The sequence below is a fragment of the Emys orbicularis genome, chromosome 20 (genome assembly GCF_028017835.1).
Source record: "Emys orbicularis isolate rEmyOrb1 chromosome 20, rEmyOrb1.hap1, whole genome shotgun sequence".
Taxonomy (NCBI): domain Eukaryota; kingdom Metazoa; phylum Chordata; order Testudines; family Emydidae; genus Emys; species Emys orbicularis.
The window spans coordinates 22256447-22275877 of record NC_088702.1 but is presented as its reverse complement, the minus strand read 5'-3'; the positions used below and the strand labels follow the sequence as shown (position 1 = coordinate 22275877).

General features: G+C 47.8%; 1 protein-coding gene across 1 annotated transcript; it reads left to right on the top strand.

Moving 5' to 3' along the window:
- Window positions 1-245: 245 nt before the first annotated feature.
- LOC135892106 (phospholipase A2 inhibitor NAI-like) lies at window positions 246-9577 on the top strand. The gene is made up of 4 exons (XM_065419802.1): window positions 246-294; window positions 737-853; window positions 8987-9139; window positions 9435-9577. Exons 1-4 carry the CDS (start codon window positions 246-248, stop codon window positions 9575-9577), a joined length of 462 nt encoding a protein of 153 aa, XP_065275874.1.
- The last annotated feature ends 9854 nt before the right edge of the window (window positions 9578-19431 follow it).

Sequence of the window (19431 nt, the reverse complement as noted above, 5' to 3'; positions counted from 1 at the left end):
CATTTCAGGTTTGTCTCTGACTTCACTGGGTGGGTGCCATGAACACACCAGCCACAAAGCGGGTCAGAGGTGCGGCTATCCCAGAACTCTGGCAAACGGCTCTGTGGTTCCACCCACCCTGTCGATGGGCTCATGAATGTGCAATCCCTCATCTGATCTCATTTCAGTTCATGAGTGATAAATCCCCCAGCCAGAGATTTGGCTGCATCAGAGACCCCAGCTCGATCTACTGCTTCCCCATCACCATGAGGGCATCTCTTGCTGTCTGCATCCTCGCTGCTCTCCTGGCTACAGGTGAGTGGGGTCTGTTTCTACACAGGCTGATTTCCTTTGGTGGCCAATGTAATAAAAACTCAGGGCAGCCTGTTGCATGCAGTTGTTTGTTAAAGTAGCCAAAAAGCAGACAAGTGGAAGCAAGGAGGAAGAGGTGTCTGGAAGACACAAGTTCCCATGACGATGGATGAAACCATTCTGGAAATGGGAGGAAACGTTTATGGATGAAATCACTGAAAACTGGTGAAATTTCAGATCCGGCCAAAGGAGACAGAAGTGTAGGAAGGAAGCTCTTCCCCCACGACGAGTGTGACTGAAAGGGAACAGAGCTGAATGTCAGTGCTCAAGACACAATAAAAGGCATTTCTATAGGGTCTCCAGCTGGAGTGAATCAAACCCCTGGGAAGGTGAGGGGGCGAGGGAGGGACAAACTAGACACATCATGTTCTCTCTCCCTCTCTAGGGGCCTGTCTGCAGTGTGAGGTTTGCTCTGGTCCAGGAACCAGCTGCACGGGCGCCCTACAGACCTGCCCCGCTCGGTTTGACTCTTGTGGCATCTCTCTGATTGAAAACACATTGGGTAGGTGATATGGACCCTACCCAACATGGGTCAGGGAACAGGCTGGGGAGCCAGGCCGCCTGGGTCCTCTCCTAGTCCCAGCTCTGGGAAGGGAGTGGGGTGAATGGATCTGAGCCATGACTGGGAGCCAGGACGCCTGGGTTCTATGCCAGCCCCTGTGGGCTAGGTCCCCAAAGGGGAATTAGGCCCAGCATTGCAATGCCTGGCTTCCAGCACACTAGCCAGCCAGTGGTCTTTGTGGACTCTGGGTCAGGGGACAGGAGGCCCATACAGCACCTAGGGAGAGAGAAGCATCTTTGAAAGGGATCCACGCTGAGCAAGGAGCCAAGCCCTACCCCTCTCCAGGAGTTTGGCCCCTAAGTCCTGGCTGCACAGAGGTGCCCAGCTCTGTTTGGGGTCCAGAACTCAGAACCCCTCGCCGGGAGTCGGGCGTCTGAACTGGGTCACCTCTTCCTTACAAAAGGCAGTGGTGGAGGATTTAATAGGTAATCTTGGCTGCAGGGCCAGCTCCAGGCACCAGCGTAGCAAGCAGGTGCCTGGGGCGGCCAATGAAGAAGGGTGGCACGTCCGGCTCTTCGGCGGCAATTCGGCGGCGGGCCCCTCACTCCCTCTCGGAGCGACGGACTTGCCGCTGAATTGCCACCATAGAATGAAGCAGCGGTAGAGCTGCCGCCGAAATGCCGCCGATCACGATCGCGGCTTTTGTTTTGTTTGCTGCTTGGGGCTGCAAAAACGCTAGAGCCGGCCCTGCTTGGCTGAATTTAGTTTGGATCTGGTTTATCATTCTGACAATGGTTAGTTTTAAGGATTTTTCTCAGTTTTTCTCTACTGAAGTTTTCAAAGTTTCAGGAAATGATGGAGCATGGGGGGGTGTCAGACAGCTTCAGCAGCACAGGAGCCAGCAAACAGAGCTGTAAACAGGGGAGTTTGAGTGGGAGTTTGTAAGGGGAGTTTGCGGGGAAGTCTAGCAGAACCAGGCAGAGAAACAGACAGGCTAGTGAAGAGAGTGTGTGGTGGTCTGGCAGTGTTGTGGTGCTCTTTGGGGGTTTGTTTTGCTGTGGGTGGGGTGTTTTGGTTTGTGCTTCCTGGACTAACGTGACTTAGGTGGGAAGGCTATGACAGATACAGAGGCAGCAGTGGTAGTGACCCAAGCAGTGGAGGACACAATGGAGATGACTGGATGTGGAAGCTGCGGCATGTACATGATCCTGGAGGAGGTACCTGAAAAGAGTTTCGTCTGCATGAAATGTCCCCTGATAGAGCTGATGGAAGAAAAGAGCCAAGGATTGGAGATGCAGGTGGAAACTCTGGTTGAGTTTAGAAGGGGGTTCGAGCAGATGATGGAGCAAAGACATGAGGAGGCTGAAAGGAAAAGCTCAGACTTGCAGATGGAAGCAGGACCAAAGAACTCTGAGGGGAGACTGCTGGGTGAGGAAAGTGGACAGTGGAAGCATGTGACTAAGAGAACCAGGCAGAGGAAAAGACAGTCCAGTGAAGGAGAAATAGAGCTCAGGAACAGGTTTGCGGAGTTGGAAAATGAAGAAGGGGCACAGCAGGTGGTCACTGAAGGTGGAAGGGCAAGGAAGAAGAGAAGAGCAGCTAGTTCTATAGGAAAAAGGGAAGAGTCAATGGAGACAACACCAAATATGAACCCCAGGAGGATACAGGATGGGTTGAAGAGGATTACAAGGGAGAATAGGAATGGAAAGGACTTGCAGCCAGAGGGAACAGGGGATAGACCGGAGAATCTCACCATCACCAGGAAAAGGCAGGTCTATGTGATTGGGGACTCCTTACTGAGAAGAATAGACTGGCCTGTAACCAGATCTGATTCAGAGAACAGAAGGGTGTGCTGTCTGCTGGGTGCTAAGATACGGGATGTGGACCTGAGGCTGAAGAGGATCCTAACAGAAGCGGGAAAGAATCCGCTGATTGTCCTTCATGTGGGAACAAATGATACGGCTAGATTCTCGCCGGAACGTATCAAGGGAGACTATGCCAGGCTGGGGAAAACGCTTAAGGAAATCGAGGCTCAGGTGATCTTCAGTGGGACTCTGCCTGTTCCTAGAGAAGGGCAACAAAGATGTGAGAAGATTATGATGTCAACAGATGGCTCAGGCAGTGTGCTATAAGGAGGGCTTTGGGATGTTTGGCCACTAGGAGGCATGCATGGACAGAGGACTGTTCTCTCGGGATGGACTTCACCTGAGTAGGGAGGGAAATAGACTTCTAGGATGGAGGCTGGCACAACTGATTAGAGAGCTTTAAACTAGGAATTTGGGGGAGATGGTTGGGAGATATCCAGGTAATCTCCACACCAGATTTTAACATTGAGAGGGAAGAAAACGAAGTAAGAAAGGATACAGACGTGGGTAGGAGAATGGACATAAGGAGGAAGGGCAGTGTGGATACCAGTCTAATAGGTGATACTGGTGGTAGAATGTCTGGGCCTAATTGGGTAAAGAATGTGAGGGAGGCCAAACAGCAAAAATTAAGATGTTTGTACACTAATGCAAACAGCATAGGTAACAAAATGGAGGAACTAGAGCTACTGCTGCAGGAAGTGGAACCAGATATTATAGGAATAACAGAAACATGGTGGAATAGTAGTCATGACTGGAGTACAGGTATTGAGGGGTATGAGCTGTTTAGGAAAGACAGAAATAAAGGCAAAGGTGGTGGAGTAGCATTGTATATCAATGATGAGGTAGACTGTAAAGAAATAAGAAGGGATGGAATGGATAAGACAGAGTCTGTCTCGGCAAAAATCACATTGGGGAAGAAAGCTACTAGAGCTTCCCCTGAGATAGTGCTTGGGGTGTGCTACAGACCGCCGGGATCCGATTTGGATATGGATGGAGACCTCTTTAATGTTTTTAATGAAGTAAATACTAATGGGAATTGTGTGATCATGGGAGACTTTAACTTCCCAGATATAGACTGGAGGACAAGTGCTAGTAATAATAATAGGGCTCAGATTTTCCTGGATGCGATAGCTGATGGATTCCTTCACCAAGTAGTTGAAGAACCAGCGAGAGGGGATGCCATTTTAGATTTGGTTTTGGTGAGTAGTGAGGACCTCATAGAAGAAATGGTTGCGCGGGACAACTTTGGTTCGAGCAATCATGAGTTAATTCAGTTCAAACTAAATGGAAGGATAAACAAAAATAAATCTGCGACTAGGGTTTTTGATTTCAAAAGGGCTAAATTTAAAAAATTAAGGAAATTAGTTCGGGAAGTGGATTGGACTGAAGAATTTATGGATCTAAAGGTGGAGGAGGCCTGGGATTACTTCAAGTCAAAGTTGCAGAAACTATCAGAAGCCTACATCCCAAGAAAGGGGAAAAAATTCATAGGCAGGAGTTGTAGACCAAGCTGGATGAGCAAGCATCTCAGAGAGGTGATTAAGAAAAAGCAGAAAGCCTACAAGGAGTGGAAGATGGGAGGGATTAGCAAGGAAAGCTACCTTATTGAGGTAAGCAATGCCCCTCTGCCATGTACATTGGCCAAACCGGACAGTCTCTACGCAAAAGAATTAATGGACACAAATCTGACATCAGGAATCATAATACTCAAAAACCAGTGGGAGAACACTTTAACCTGTCTGGCCATTCTTTGACAGACCTGCGGGTGGCTATCTTAAAACAGAAAAACTTCAAAAACAGACTCCAACGAGAGACTGCTGAGCTGGAATTGATATGCAAACTAGACACAATCAACTCAGGGCTAAATAGGGATTGGGAATGGCTGAGCCATTACAAACATTGAATCTATCTCCCCTTGTAAGTATTTTCACACTTGCTTCTTATCAAACTGTCTGTACTGAACCATCTTGATTATCACTTCAAAAGTTTTTTTTCTCTTACTTAATTGGCCTCTCAGAGTTGGTAAGACAACTCCCACCTGTTCATGCTCTCTGTATGTGTGTGTATATATATCTCCTCAATATATGGTTCACTCTTTATGCATCCGAAGAAGTGGGTTGTAGCCCACGAAAGCTTATGCTCTAATAAATTTGTTAGTCTCTAAGGTGCCACAAGTACTCCTGTTATTTTTGCGGATACAGACTAACACGGCTGCTACTCTGAAACCTCTTATTGAGGTCATGTAGGGATAAAGTGAGAAAGGCTAAAAGCCATGTAGAGTTGGACCTTGCAAAGGGAATTAAAACCAATAGTAAAAGGTTCTATAGCCATATAAATAGGAAGAAAACAAAGAAAGAAGAAGTGGGACCGCTAAACACTGAGGATGGAGTGGAGATTAAGGATAATCTAGGCATGGCCCAATATCTAAACAAATACTTTGCCTCAGTCTTTAATGAGGCTAATGAGGAGCTTAGGGATAATGGTAGGATGACAAATGGGAATGAGGATATGGAGGTAGATATTACCACATCCGAGGTAGAAGCCAAACTCAAACAGCTTAATGGGACTAAATCGGGGGGCCCAGATAATCTTCATCCAAGAATATTAAAGGAACTGGCACATGAAATTGCAAGCCCATTAGCAAGAATTTTTAATGAATCTGTAAACTCAGGGGTTGTATCGTAGGACTGGAGAATTGCTAACATAGTTCCTATTTTTAAGAAAGGGAAAAAAAGTGATACGGGTAACTACAGGCCTATTAGTTTGACATCTGTAGTACGCAAGGTCTTGGAAAAGAAATTGAAGGAAAAAGTAGTTAAGGACATTGAGGTCAATGGTAATTGGGACAAAATACAACATGGTTTTACAAAAGGTAGATCGTGCCAAACCAACCTGATCTCCTCTTTGAGAAAGTAACAGATTTTTTAGACAAAGGAAATTAAGTGGATCTAATTTACCTCGATTTCAGTAAGGCATTTGATACGGTTCCACATGGGGAATTATTAGTTAAATTGGAAAAGATGGGGATCAATATGAAAATTGAAAGGTGGATAAGGAACTGGTTAAAGGGGAGCCTACAGCGGGTCATACGGAAAGGTGAACTGTCAGGCTGGAGGGAGGTTACCAGTGGAGTTCCTCAGGGATCGGTTTTGGGACCAATCTTGTTTAATCTTTTTATTACTGACCTTGGCACAAAAAGTGGGAATGTGCTAATCAAGTTTGTGGATGACACAAAGCTGGGAGGTATTGCCAATTCAGAGAAGGACCGGGATATCATACAGGAAGATCTGGATGACCTTGTAAAGTGGAGTAATAGAAATAGGATGAAATTTAATAGTGAGAAGTGTAAGGTCATGCATTTAGGGATTAATAATAAGAATTTTAGTTATAAACTGGGGACGCATCACTTGGAAGTAACAGAGGGGGAGAAGGACCTCAGAGTACTGGTTGATCACAGGATGACTATGAGCTGCCAATGTGATATGGTCGTGAAAAAAGCTAATGCAGTCTTGGGATGCATCAGGTGAGGTATTTCCAGTAGAGATAAGGAGGTGTTAGTACCGTTATATAAGGCACTGGTGAGACCTCATCTGGAATATTGTGTGCAGTTCTGGTCTCCCATGTTTAAGAAGGATGAATTCAGACTGGAACAGGTACTGAGAAGGGCTACTAGGATGATCCGAGGAATGGAAAACTTGTCTTATGAAAGGAGACTCAAAGAGCTTGGCTTGTTTAGCCTAACCAAAAGAAGGCTGAGGGGAGATATGATTGCTCTCTATAAATACATCAGAGGGATAAATACCAGGGAGGGAGAGGAATTATTTAAGATCAGTACCAATGTGGACACAAGAACAAATGGATATAAACTGGCCATCAGGAAGTTTAGACTTGAAATTAGACGAAGGTTTCTAACCATCAGAGGAGTGAAGTTCTGGAACAGCCTTCCGAGGGGAGTAGTGGGGGCAAAAGACATATCTGGCTTCAAGACTGAGCTTGATAAGTTTATGGAGGGGATGATATGATGGGATAGACTAATTTTGGCAATTAATTGATCTTTGACTATTAGCGGTAAATATGCCCAATGGTCTGTGATGGGATGTTAGATGGGGTGGGATCTGAGTTACTACAGGGAATTCTTTCCTGGGGGCTGGCTGGTGAGTCTCGCCCACATGCTCAGGGTTTAGCTGATCACCATATTTGGGGTCGGGAAGGAATTTTCCTCCAGGGCAGATTGGCAGAGGCCCTGGGGGTTTTTCGCCTTCCTCTGCAGCGTGGGGCACGGGTCACTTGCTGGAGGATTCTCTGCACCTTGAAGTCTTTAAACCATGATTTAAGGACTTCAATAACTCAGACATAGGTGAGAGGATCATTGCAAGAGTGGGTGGGTGAGATTCTGTGGCCTGCATTGTGCAGGAGGTCAGACTAGATGATCATAATGGTCCCTTCTGACCTTGAAGTCTATGAGTCTATAATTGTGGAATGACAACAGATGTTGCAATTCAAAAAATTAAAGCTTTATAACCTTAAAATACAAACTGTCAACGTCAGCTACAAAAGTACACAGCATAAATTGCCGTAAATCAAACTCCAGCATGTTCTCAAGCAGTGTCGTTCTTACTTGGCTGACCTGTACATTTTAGGGCTGTCAGTGCTTCCGAGGGAATGAACAGATCAAGCAATTTTGAGTGATCCCTGTCATCCAGTCCCAGCTTCTGGCAGTCAGAGGTTTAGGCTCACCCAGATCATGAGGTTGTGTCCCTGATCATCTTGGCCAATAGCCATTGATGGACCTACCCTCCAAGAATGTATCTAGCTCCTTTTGGAACCCAGTTTTACTTTGACCTTCACAACATCCCCTGGCAGTGAGTTCCACAGGTTGACTGTGTGTTGTGTGAAGAAATACTTCTTTTTGTTTGTTTAAAACCTGCTGCCTGTTAGTTTCATAAGGTAACCCCTGGATCTTGTGTTATATGAAGAGATAAATAACACTTCCCTCTTCACTTTCTCTACACCGGTTATGATTTTATAGACCTCTATCATATCCCCCCTTAGGTGTCTCTTTTCTAAGCTGAACAGTCCCAGTCTTACTAATCTCTACTCGTATGGAAACTGTTCTATCCCTCTAATCATTTTGCTTGCCTTTCTCTGTTATTTTTCCAATTCTAATACTGAGCTGGGGTGACCAGAACTGCAGGCACTATTCAATGAGTGGGCGTCGCATGGATTTATCTAGTGGCCTTATAATATTTTCTGTCCTATTATCTATCCCTTTCCTAATGGTTCCTAACATTCTGTTAGCTCTTTTGACTGCCACTGCACATGGAGTGCCTGCACACAGAACTATCCAGGATGACTCGTAGATCTCTTCCTAGAGTGGTAACAGCTAATTTAGACCCCCTCGTTTTGTATGTAGAGTTGGGATGTGTATTAGTTTTCATTTATCAATATTGAATTTCATCTGCCATTTTGTCACCCAGTTTTGCGAGATCCCTTTGTGACTTGTTGCAGTCAGCTTTGGGCATAACTCTCTTGACTAATTTTGTATCATCTGCAAACTTCACCACATCTCTGTTTGACCCCTTTTGCAGATCATTTATGACTAAGTTGAAGTGCTCTGGTCCCAGTACAAATCCCTGGGGGACCCTGCTGTGAAAACTGATAGTTTATTCCTACCCTTTGTTTCCTGTCTTTTAACCAGTTACTTATCCATGAGAGGGCCTTCCCACTTCTCCCATGACAGCTTAGCTTGCTTAAGAGCCTTTGATGAGGGACCTTCTCAAAGGCTTTCTGAAAGTCCAAGTACACTATATCCACCTTTGTCCATGTTTGTTGCCCTCCTCAAAGAATTCTAATAGATTGGTGAGGCATGATTTCCCCTTCAAAAGCCATGTTGACTCTTCCCCAACAAATCATGTTAATCTTTGTGTCTGATAATTCTGTTCTTTACTGTAGTTTCAACCTATTTTCCTGGCACTGAAGTTAGGCTTACCAGCCTGTAATTGCCAGGATCGCCTCTGGTTCCTTTTTCAAAAATTGTCATCACATTAGCTACCCACCAATCATGTGGTGCAGAGGATGGTTTAAGTGATAGGTTATAAACTGCAGGTAGGGTGCTGCGATTTCATAATTGAAGTTCAGAACTTCCTTCCTCCTCCCTGTGGCTTAGTTTCCCAATGGGTAGAGTGAGGATTATGGCTGTCGTTGTGCAGTGGGTGTCGACGGTGTAGGAGTGGAAGGGGAATAAATCTCTGTCTCTCTTTCTGTTCAGCGGGAGTGAAGTCTCACATCATTGTCAAGACCTGTGTGACACCCAGCGCGTGTAAAGCCGGCCTCATGTCTATCAGATACTGGAATGGAGATACACTAAGGTTGAACATGTCCTGCTGCATGGGAGACGCCTGCAGAGCAACCACGGTTACACGTACATCTCCCCACCTCTGCCTCTCCTCCCACATCCCCTGCACCTCCTGTTCCCTGGAACCTGCCCAACGTTAGCACCAGATGTGAACCCAGCTGATCCTACCCGGGGCGGGATCCAGGGCTCCCTGCTGCAAACCTCTCCCCTGCCCCTGCTGCCCCCGGCGTCCCCAGAGCTACAGCTCCCCCTGCAGGGGGCACCCAGGGCTGAGCTGTGCAGCCCCCAGCTGCTCTCCCTGCCCCGACGCCTCCTGGGGCTCGTCCCCCGAGCTGACTGCGTTTGCTCCACTTCTTCCCAGTGCCCCCGGCTGACACCGAACCCAACGGCCAGCGCTGCCCTGGCTGCATCTTCTCAAACGCAAGTTACTGCGAGCAAGGGACCATAGAGTGTACTGAGGCCGAGACCCAATGTTTCTACTCAATCAAAAGAAAAGGCACGTGATAATTTCCGTTATTTTATTCTGGGTTTTCCTTGTTGTTACAAGTTCATAACCATCCCTGAGTCAGCCCCAGAGCCCCGATTACTAGCTCAGTCGTTCCTTCCCATGGCTTGGAGCTTTGTTCTTGGCATCATGTTTCAGGGGATTAGAAGACAAAGGTTGTTCCAAGAGTCCATTCCTGGCTGGTGCATGGTTCAGTGCAGGCCTTTGGACCCCAGGTCCCACATCTGTCCCAAACTCCTACCCTAGGACAGGATGCTGTGGGGTCTGCTGGGTAAAGATATCGGCTGGAGATCAGGACACCTGGGTCCTATTCCCAGCGCTGGCTCCTGTGTGACCTTGGGCCAGTGGCTTCTCCTTTCTTTGCCTCCCTTGCCCCTTCCATTTTGCCAAAGAGTTTGTGATCTACACAGGCAAAGGAAGGAGCATCATGTTGCCTTAATTCCCAACTAAACCTCTCAGAGATCCCACTACTGCCACCTGCACTGAGGTGCTGCTTTGCTAGATGAGTGGTGGGGCTAACACAAGCCCAGTCTGGGTGTTGTTGGTGGGCTCTGGATTGGGGCCACAAGTGACTTGCTCAAGGAGACACAGTGTGTCTGCGACAGCAGAGGAGTAGGGAGAGGTCATCTAGGGCCAGACAGGCTGGGGGGAGAAGAGCCAATGGGGAAATGAAGCCTGTGGAGGCCTAGATGGGGCTCTGAGGAGCAGAGGAGGGGGTGGTCGTTGTGCCCCACACCAGCTTGTGCAGTGGAAATGCTCCCCTGATGCCAATCGCCTACTTTCTCCCCCCACGCCCCCCCCCCCCCACAGGTGGAGATGACCCATTCGACATCCTGCACGGCTGCGTTACCAAGTCCTACTGTGCCAGACTAATAAAGGCATTTGATTTTGTCCCAGGGGACAGCGTAGTTCCAGTCATGGACATATGCACCACAGCCTGCGACACGGCTGGCACCGGATTAGCCGGGCTCGTCCTCTCAGCCCTTGCTGGGATCCTCCTGCTGAAGCTTCTCTCGTGTCTGTGTGGATGAGCACGCCACGCTTTCCTGTCGACTTTCATGTAGACTTGCCGGTAGATTTTTCACCCCCGCCCCATTTCCTGCCCAAGGCCTTGTCTACGCTACAGAGGTTTGTCGACAAAAGTTGTGCGGCTGGAATTAACTCCGTGTGTCGGCGGAGCTCTTGCACGGACACAGAGAGCAGGGCATGCTGGGTAGCCAGCCTGCTGTGCAACTGGCCGCAGGGCGCTTTGGGAAGGGTTTGCAACGCCTCATGGGGCTGGGACAGCGTCACAGGATGCCGGTGTCTCAATCCCATGGGCAGATTGCCAGCCGCTTTTCAACTGAAGGGTGGGGGAGTGTGTGGCAGGGAGCATGGCAGAGGGGGGAGAGAGACAGAAACAGCATGTGTGTTGAGGGAGAGTGTGTCCTCATGCCAGGGCCCTCCTTAGGCATACGCAGCATACGCGGCTGCGTAGGGCACCCAAAAATTTGGGGCACCCCTGGGTCTTATTTTCCACCCTCCTGCCTCTTCCTATCCCTGTTCTGACCCTTCCTGCTGGCTCCCACATCTGGCTGCTGCAGCCTGGTGAGGTTCCTCCGGAGGGGATCTAGTAACTTAAAGTGAAAAAGCCTCCAGCCTGCCAGCCCTATTAGCCCAGCAGTGAAACTGTTAAAGAGCCATTCAAGTGGTGAGGAAGCCATTTCACAGGCATTTGCCAACCCCCAGGGATACACTGTCTGTTTCTGAATTTACTGACCAAAACAGTTGTGCGTCACTGTCATATTTACTCAGAACATGTCAGTCTACAGGACCTTAGTTTAAAATTTGCTTTAATTGCTGTCAGAAGTTCCCGGAGCTTTGAAAGGAGAGGGGTCATAAGAACATAAGAACAGCCAGACTGGGTCAGACGTCTAGCCCAGTGTCCTGTCTGCCGACAGTGGCCAATGCCAAGTGCCCCAGAGGGAGTGAACAGAACAGGGAGTCATCAAGTGATCCCCCTGTCATTCAGGGCCACCAATGGGGGGTGGGGGAGGGCAAAAGGGGCAGCTGCCCCCGGACCCGGAGATTTAAAAGGGCCCAGGGCTCCCAGCTGCCACTGCCACTACTGCTTAGCCCCTCCCGCTCGCCCCTTCTGCCCAAGGCCCCGCCCCTTCTGGGGACCAGGAGCTGCACCCCCCACACATTGCTCAGGGACCCGGCTATTCTGTCGGCAGCCCTGGGAGGGGTGTATGCCTGCAGGGCAGCTGAGATCAAAACAGGGAACAGAGCGGTCACGGTGGGCATTGTGGGATACGGGGGGGGGGGGGTGGGGCAGTTACGGCAACATAACGGACTGACGCTTTGTCGCTTTAACTTGGCCGAAAAAAGCTCTAGGCCGCTCGTCAAGGGAGACAGCAGTTTTACCGCCAAAACGTGGCGTTGCAGTTACACCTCTGCTGCCGAAAGCTGCCTTTTGCCGACTTTGTAGTGTAGACAAGGCCAAGGAACGGCCACTTAGCAGAGAATGGCCCATTAGCAGCGTCAGCTTGCCCTTTGTCCCTAAGACAGGGAGGGCTGCTTTAGACATATACCCCGCCACACACTTCCTCTTCCCCTGCACCGGCTGCTCCCGGGCCAGGTCAGACCCACCTCCAGGAAACTCCCCCGGCCGCAGGAAACTCCGCACCACCCACCCTGCTCTTCCTGCCCCCATCACTCCTCAGCCAAGGATGGAGGCGTCACCCCCGCCCCGTTCCCCCAGAGCACCATTGTCACTAAGGCCAGCCCGGGACATTGTCACCATTCAGAGCTGGGTGGCCGGTAGCAGCAGCTGCTGGCCACCCAGCTGTGAAGGCAGCGCCACCGCCCATAGCAGCGCAGAGGTAAGGGTGGGACCAATGCCGCCTTTTGCGCTAGGGGGCGTGGCTATGGGGGGGCTAAGGCAAATTTCGGGGTGGTTATAGCCCACACAACACCCCCACCCCAGGCTGGTTTTGGAATAACCAGAGGTGGGGAATTTGCATTAATGTCGCCCTAGAGATTCCCCAGGAAAACCACTTACCACTTCTTGTTCCCAGAGTCCATCCCTGGCTGGCACATGGTTCAGTACAGGCCTTTGAACCCGAGGTCTCACATCTGCCCCAAATTCCTACCCTAGGATTCCTACCACTGGGTAAAGATATTGGCTGGTGATCAGGACACCTGGGTCCTATTCTCAGTGCCGGCTCCTGTGTGACTTGGGGCCAATGACTTTCCCTGTGTGTTCCTCCTCCCATCCTTTGCCTAGATAGAGTTTAATCTATAAACTCTTTGTGGTAGGGCCTGGCTTAGTGTTGGGAGCCCCTGGTGCGCCAGACCCTGACTGAGTTTGGAGACCCTCATTGTGCCAGGCATTGAACAAGTTCCCCGGGGCCGGGACTCTCACTAAGAGCTTGCAATGTAAACAGACAAAAGAAGGAACATCTTACCCATTTCACAGATGAGGGAACTGAGGCACAGACTTATGAGGAAATGTGTCCAAGGCCACACAGGGAGGCTGGGGCAGAGCTGGGAACTGAACCTAGTTTTCCTGAGTCCCGTCGTGGTGACTTGAGTCCCTAGAAAACATCATAGAGATCCCACTACTAACACCAACAGCGAGCTGCTGCTTTGCTAGGTGACCAGGGTGGGGACTAATACTGGCTGGATCTAATCTGGGTGTCATCAGTGGGATCCAGATCAGGGCTGCAAGTGACTTGCTCAAGGACACACAGTGAGTTTGTGTCAGAGCAGAGGACAAGGGGGAGGCCAGTCAGGCCCAGAAAGGCCTGGGGGAGCAGAGCAGATGGGGAGATGGAGGGTTTGTGGGGCCTAGGTGGGTCTCCCAAGAGCAGAGCTGAGGCGGGGGATGGGCGTTGTGTCCTAAGCCAGCTTGAGGAGTGGAGCTGCTCCCCCAACACCGATGGCCTCCTTTCCCCCCACCCCCATGCAGGGCTGCCACCTCCACCACCATGAAGGGCTCTGCTACCGAGTCCTTCTGTGCCCAGAAAAAAGTGGGTTTGGGGACCTTTGCGGGCGTCAGTGGGGATCTAAAGTTACCCAAATCCAAAGCAACCAGCACAGCTCGGGGACCAGCCGGGCTCCTCGTCCCAGACCTGGCTGGGCTCCACCTCCTGACCCCTCACCCGTGCACTGACCAGGCCACACTCAACAACACCCCTGCCGCTTGCGCCTGCCCCTCTCTGCAGCCGCTCTCCCCGCCCAGCGGCTCTGGGCTCCCGACCGGATTCGCTTCCCCTTTATTTTGTTGCACTGAATAAAACAAACCAGAGACCAAATTCTTTGGAGTTTTTTTATTTATTTCGATGGGCAAAATATTAATTTTAGTGGGCAGGGCCACCAAGAAGCTGCTTCATCTTAGAGTGACCCCTAGTGGTGAAATCAGGCAGCACAGACCAGGAGCTACAATTCTCAATATATATCTAGGCTTGGCCGAATTTTATTTTTTAACAATTTCAGTGGATAATATTGATAGGTTTTTAAAGCATTTTTTCTATTTTTATCCATTTAAATTTTCACCGTTGTGGGAAATGACGGGGGACAATAATGATTTAATGACAGTAGACTTGGAGATTCAAAAAGTTAAAGCTTTTTAACCGTGAAAACTCCAATTCTCAACATCACCTGTGAAAAGATACAAAGCAAATAGCCTAAAATCAAACTCTAACAAGTTCTCAACAAGTGTTTGTCTTACTAGGCCTAAAAATTTGTTATTATTGATGCCTAAATCTGTTCCTTGGTTTGGGTGTGTCTGGTGAAATTGACATTGATCAATATTTACAGGAGTGGAGGGGTGCCTGTTCTGGCAGGAGGGTCGTTCTCAGTGGTATCCCAGCTCATCAAGTGACAGTCTCGAGGGGAGTCTCTGTGACCGAACCCGTCACAGAGGGAAAAGCAAATTGGCGGGAAACGTGTGGTAAACCACAATGCCAAAAATAGCAGCCGATCTTGGCACTGTGAGGTAAATAACAGTCGCCATCTAAAAATAGAACCGACTCTTTCAAATGCTGGCAGTTAGCCAAAGTGAACAAAACAGCCGTCGATCAAGCTGGTTGGCACGGCAGAGTATAGCTATGAGTGTGTTAGGAGTTTCTCTGTGACAGAAGCTTGTGAGGTGCGGGGGTGACAGACTCTAAGCAGAGAAACGGATTCGTCCGACTACAGCCAGTACAGCTCGCCGGATCACCCAGCAAGGGGGAGAGTTTTCTTACTTGCCATGATTGTAGCCTAGGACCATATATTTAGGTCCCTTTGTAACTTTCAATGCATTGTTAAAACCACCCGCTCTCTCTCGAACTTGACCAAATCGCTTGGGGGGAAGGGCAGTTCGTAACAACACCTGTTCCAGCATCTTACTGGCTGAATCTCTTTCAGTCAGGATCCCTCTGCGGTTCAAGGCTGCTTCCTTTGTTCTTCGGGGGTTGTCGATGCCCTGGGTAGAGAGAAAGAGAGGGATCATTTGGGGCGTTTGTTCTCCCTTTAGGTAGTTTTTTTCTTCTTCTTCTTCGAGAATCATCTCCAGCTGAGGTTCAGGAGACAGAGAAATCTGTGAGGATAGGGACCCCAAGCTGTTCCTCTGTCAAGTAGTAGATTTTTCTCCCACACCTTCCTTCCTGCCAAAGAATAGCCGCTTAACCACTTGTTGACACCAAGCTGAGGCACCAGCTATCCTTTTCTCTCTGGAGATCTGGATTGTGACTACCCTTCAGACTTGGAACATGCCTTAGTAATATCATACAGTAGAATCTTGTAACTTCACATACAGCGTTACCACACATTTTACCAGGACAATAATGATCAGTAAATTATGAGTTTTCAAACAATACCTCACAGGGCATTCTTTGTATGACATTTATCATAGTCCTGTAAAAGCGGTGAACATTGGAGTACAGATTGTCACAGTAAGTGACACCCTTGGTTCTACGGATGCTTTAATGCACTAGACCACACTCCCCGCTCAGAGCTGGAGAGACACCCTGGGAGTCCTGACTTTACTCACCCCCTCTCTTTGTTGCTTTAATTCTCTATTTTTCTCCTTTAATCTCCCTCTGACTGTTGCATGATTTACTGTGATTTCCTGCCTGCTAGCAAGAGCCTGGTTTTGGCAGTTTCCCTTTGTAGTTTTGCTTTCGCATGGTGCTGTACACGGAGATCCAGGACAAAGTTACCATTACACTTTGCCACCTGCACAAACGAAAGCGTCTCCTGATTCGTTATGTGCTTTTTATCTTTTCCCTCTGCATCCTTTTTAACCCATTGACAAACAGATTTCCAAGGGTTGCTTTATTCATCGCTCTTCATGCAGACAGAGCAGCCCTTTCATCAATAATATTGTTTATTATACAATTCTTTAGTGTTTTCCCATTGCTGGCCAATGTTTTTTCTTATTTTATTTAACCTGTTTCGAGGCTGATTGTTTTATGTACTTGTCCCCACCCCACCCCAATGCACCTGACTGCCAAATACTGCAGTGAGCTATTCACTTACTCACTCACTATTATAACAGTAGAATAAAACATTTTTAGACTGTCCCTAATCCCTATTGGAAAACATACGTCCTTAGGCCAGATAATCCAGATACAAATGACCGTTATTGACAATCACGTTGAGGTCTGCAATTTGTTGCCTGCTTGAATTTCATAATGATTCGAGATTGTCACCTACCAGGCTCCAATGCAATTATTTAATCAAAGATTATTAATCAAATGAATACAGCACTATAAAGAATATGGATACTTTACCTCACCATCTAGACAGTGAAGAGAAGGTGGTTTGGTCCTTTCCTCTGTACACGGTGGAAAGCTGCCAGCGTTCATCCCCAAATGAACTTTCCAACTCTCTTTCCTTTGCTAGGGCGTCCGCCAAAGAAACTCCCTTTCAGAAGGAAAAATCCAGTGGAGTGACTACATGGCTGGTTTGTTATGAAAAATGTTCCCTAGACCAAGTAACCAAACTCAGCCAATTTTATTGTCCAAGACAAGATAGGCCAATACAGAAAGGAAATAATTTATATCACACAATCTCTCTGGGACACTTGTTTCTCCCAGCATTTCCCATTCACCTTACACAGAACAGGAGGTTCAAAATACACTCCCAAAAGCACTTCTATGTGTAGCAGGGTTTCTAACAAGTGAGAAAGACCAGACTCGCCTCCTAAGATCCTTTCCTTATCTCCGTTATGGACACTGCATTTTAAGGCAGTTGCGCGTAAAGTTGGCTGTGCTGGGACATCAAAGAAATGTATCTTGCTTTGACGGTTTCCACATATGCTGAGTTGTCCTGGTCCAAGGTATTGTGGGACATATCAGAGAACAGCACTGTGGAAAGACATAATATAATTCCATTAACATAACTGCCCTCCCGCTGGGTATAACTGACTATTAACATGGTATGAGTATGTCTAACCTATATGGATTAGTGAACAGTACCTGCTTGGTGCTGTGATTATTATTAAATATTTAATTTAATAATGATTTAATATTATTTTACCAAACTGATCTGTGATGCAGAGGTAAGAGCATTTACCTGAGACTTATACTGTTTTTGCAAACTACGGAAGTGGCACTACATAATGAATACAGTTAACACGATCACTCCTTAAACTGGAATAGGCGTTAGTAGAGTACACACGAGGAATAACAGCAATTTGGAGCTTTGACAGCACAAGCAAGATTTTTATCCCCAAATGTCTCGTCATTGGTTATCACAGAGTACTAATGGTACTGTTGATAGTCAGTGACTTGACTACTCTTTGGGTCGTTATGAAATATAGCCCAGAGAGCAAATAACCAATGGTGGTTAGGTTTATTGCTCTAAGCCAATAAGGAAACAGGGAAAAGGTTCAATACGATCCCATCACATTGTTACATTTACCTTATAAAAAAGGGGGGATTTCCAGAGTTCCACCCCTGTAATCATCTATTTATGTACAGGGCACACCCTTCAAACATAGAGTTAACCCATCAGCTTTCCCCCTTGTTTTTCTGGTACCATGGGGTCCCCTTATCTCTGTGTTCCCTGCACCTGTATCACAGCTGACGCCCTCTAGGTCTGCACAGGGGTAGAACAATCTATGTCTTGTCCTCTTCCTATGGGCCACTCCAATGCAGGCCTGTGAGAATAACTCCCGACCTGCTGCTATGATAGAATACTCCTACGTCCTAATCCTGGCAACTCTCCTGTCTCCTTCAGCCAAAGGCACTTCAGCTAATGCACGGTGCTGTGGGATACTTAGCATACGGGAACAGGATTATAGTAAAGGTGGAGGCCAGTTTAGGCTACATGACTGCTATAATATTTGTGCTTAGTGCTATTTGTGCATAATGCATACTAATCTGTATATATAAATATAGTGTCTAAAATACATATTATTAATAAGAGATCTATATCTATCTATCTGTATCTATAGCTATATCTGTGCTAGCCAGCATATATTGGTTAACAGGACTGTCCCTGCATAGGTCACCCTTACTAGTAGGCCTCACAATATTAACCAATATTGGTGGACTATCTGGGGCCTACATTATTCGCCTGCATCCCAGGCTTCAGAGAGCTTCTGCAACTTTAACTTAAAGTCATTCCCAGCCTCCTTCACATTCAGATCCTCGAGTTCTTCGGGCCAGTCCACGTCCCTAACTAATTCCCTTCAGGTTTTTAAAGTTTGCCCTTTTGAAATCATGGGCCCTCATGGCAGCCCTATGTTTGTTTATCCTGCCATTCTGTTTGAACTGAATTAGTTGATCACTCAAAGCAAGGCTGTCCTCTCACCCAGATCTTCTGTGAGGTCCTCTCTACTCACCAGTATTTAAGGAAGGTCCAACTGGTCCTTGTAGATGTTGTCTTCCACCCAGTAACCTGGGAAAATTACAGACCACCCCTGGGCACCTCTGAGAGGCAATACTTCCCCACTCAGAAGCAGAGTTTGAGTGTAGGAAAGAAACTTTTAATGAAAAGAGGGAAGTAACCTCAGGGAAAATATCGCAAGCAGGATTCATAAACATAAATCTGTGCACAGGACGCCCACCCCAGAGTGCGTGGGGCAGTGCCTTCTGCCTCCTGTTCTTGAGTTCTACAACCGAAAGTTCCTTTTCTGTGCCCCCTCTGCTCCCTCACCACACCCCCCTCACAGTGGTTGTCCTTGGTCAGTGAGGACCCAGGGTTCAGAGGTGCTTCTGTGTGAGTTCACCTTCCACCTGGGGAAGAAGGCACCTGGTTTTTTCTCTCATCTGAGCACTTGCTCCAGCTGGCCAACCTGCCAGCCACCTTTCTGTTCCCCTGTCCGCCCCGCTTGCCATCCTGCCAGCCGCTGTTCTGCTGGCCGCATGCTCACCGCTCCACCAGCTGCCTATTGGTCACCTTCTGCTGCCACCTGCCTCTGCTGTGACCTCTGCAGGTCAGTCTCTTGAGGTATGTGATGTTGACAGTTTGTGTTTCAACAGTCTCACCCTCTCACCATCTACTGCCATTAAATTATTATTGCCCCATATCATTTCCCGCAACTGTGAAAAATAGAAAAATATGCACAAAATTAAACTCCAATATTATCCATTGAAATTAAAATCAAACTCAAATTCTGCCAACTCTAAAAAGATTCTTTATTGAGGATTGTAGCTCCAGGGCTGTGCTTCCCCATTTCACCACTAGGGGTCAGACTAAGACGAAGCAGCTTCTTGACGGCTCTGTCCACTAGAATTAACATTTTCCGCATTGAAATAAAATTTCCAAAGACTTTGGTCTGAAGTTTGTTTTATTGAGCGCAACAATAGAAAGGGGAAGCAAATCCAGATGGGAGCCCAGAGCCCCTGGGAGGGGAGAGCGTCTGCAGAAAGGGATC